The sequence below is a fragment of the Laccaria bicolor genome, genomic scaffold (genome assembly GCF_000143565.1).
Source record: "Laccaria bicolor S238N-H82 LACBIscaffold_5 genomic scaffold, whole genome shotgun sequence".
NCBI classification, from domain to species: domain Eukaryota; kingdom Fungi; phylum Basidiomycota; class Agaricomycetes; order Agaricales; family Hydnangiaceae; genus Laccaria; species Laccaria bicolor.
The window spans coordinates 80,377-82,050 of record NW_001889876.1 but is presented as its reverse complement, the minus strand read 5'-3'; the positions used below and the strand labels follow the sequence as shown (position 1 = coordinate 82,050).

At 52.4% G+C, this 1,674-nt stretch overlaps 1 protein-coding gene across 1 annotated transcript; it reads left to right on the top strand.

Moving 5' to 3' along the window:
- Positions 1 to 976: 976 nt before the first annotated feature.
- On the top strand, positions 977 to 1,360 carry LACBIDRAFT_313431 (uncharacterized protein; the record flags this gene model as incomplete). The annotated part of the gene is made up of 2 exons (XM_001877607.1): positions 977 to 1,178; positions 1,230 to 1,360. The coding sequence occupies 2 exons, from the start codon at positions 977 to 979 to the stop codon at positions 1,358 to 1,360; spliced, it is 333 nt and encodes a 110-aa protein (XP_001877642.1).
- Positions 1,361 to 1,674: the final 314 nt, after the last annotated feature.

Genomic DNA, 1,674 nt, shown 5'->3' with positions numbered 1-1,674 from the left:
TATGGGCTTTGTCAACACGCTCATGTGTGGGTGGTGGACATTGTTGCATGGGTGTTTTCATGGGCAGTGGGTGTTTTGGGTGTTGTTCGTGTGGGCGGTGGGCGTTTTTGTGGGCAGTGGCATTGTTCGTGTGGGTGGTGGACATTTTGTGTGGGCGGTGGGCATTGTTCGTGTGGGTGGTGGACATTTTGCATGGGCAGTGGGCGTGTTCGTGGGCAGTGGGCAATGTTTGTGTGGGCGGGCATTGTTCGTGTGGATGCAGGACATTTTGCGTGGGCAGTGGGCATTTTCATGGGTGGTGGGCAATGTTTGCGTGGGCAGTGGGTGTTTTTCATGTGGGTGGGTGTTTTTCGTGGGTGGTGGGCATTCTTCGTGGGTGGTGGGTGTTTTTCATGTGGGTGTTGGACATTTTCCATGGGCGGTTGGCATTGTTCGTGGGTGGCAGGTGTTCTTTGTGGGCGGTGGATGTTGTTTGTGGGCGGCAGACACATTTTGTAGGTGGTGGATGTTGTTTCATGGGTGTTGCCTCCCATCCGTGTCGGAAGTCTTTATCATGCCCCACTGATTCCTGCCGGATTCTGGTCATTCCTGTGGAATCCAGCGGAATCCAGAGGAATCAAATTTGGCAGAGACACCAGCCAAAATGACACTCTGGGGGACAAATATTCCTCAGGAATGATGTCATTCCTGATTAGTAGCCAGAATGGTCACTGGAATGGACAAAAGGGAATGCAACTGGAATGCAATGTCTGGAATACACATTACTAATCAATAATATTAATAAACATTAATATACCCATGCCCAAATCGTTTGCCAAGGCTCGATTTCGCATCATCAAACAATCCACAACATTTGTCTTCTAACCACCACCATCGTCGTCGACAACAACCGGGCACACCACGTCACCACCCTCGCCAACAGCCACCACCAGCCACAACCATCACCGTCATCACCCACCCAGGACGACAATGGACAATGACAGATGATGAGGACAACAACACATCAGTGGACGACGAGGATGGCCACACGTCAATGGACGATGACTACATGCTAATGGACGACAACCACGTCAACAGAGGATGGCCACGTCAACAGATGGCCACGACCACGGATGAGGACGTGCCCCCGATGATGGGAAACCAAGGTGCCACATCGCTGTCAGCGACGTGGCAACAAGGTGAGTGCCCCATCCCAACACGTCTTGTTAATGACCACCACAACAGGACAGGTGCTCACGATGATGAGTGCCTGTTGACAAACACCACACCGCATTACAACACAACAACAATGAGTGCCCACAACGTAGAGTGCCCACCCTGTTGGCAAAGACAACGACGAGCGCATATGACGACACCATGACAACACAACACGACGGCAACACAACACCATGACGGCAACGCGACACCACAATGGCAATGTGACACCACGACAACAACGCAACACAACGACAATGCGTGCCCACATTGTCGAACCTTCCTTCCCTCCCTTTTCCCCCCTTCCCTTTCCCCCCTTTCTTGAGCCTATCTTTGTCCTCTCCCCTCCCCTTTCTCTCCCCCTTCCTTGTCCATCTCCCCTCCCCTTTCTCTCCCCTTTCCTTTTTCCTCCCCTTTCCTTTTCCCTCCCCCTTCCTTTTTCCTCCTCCTTCCTTTTCCCTCCCCCTCCCCCTTCCATGA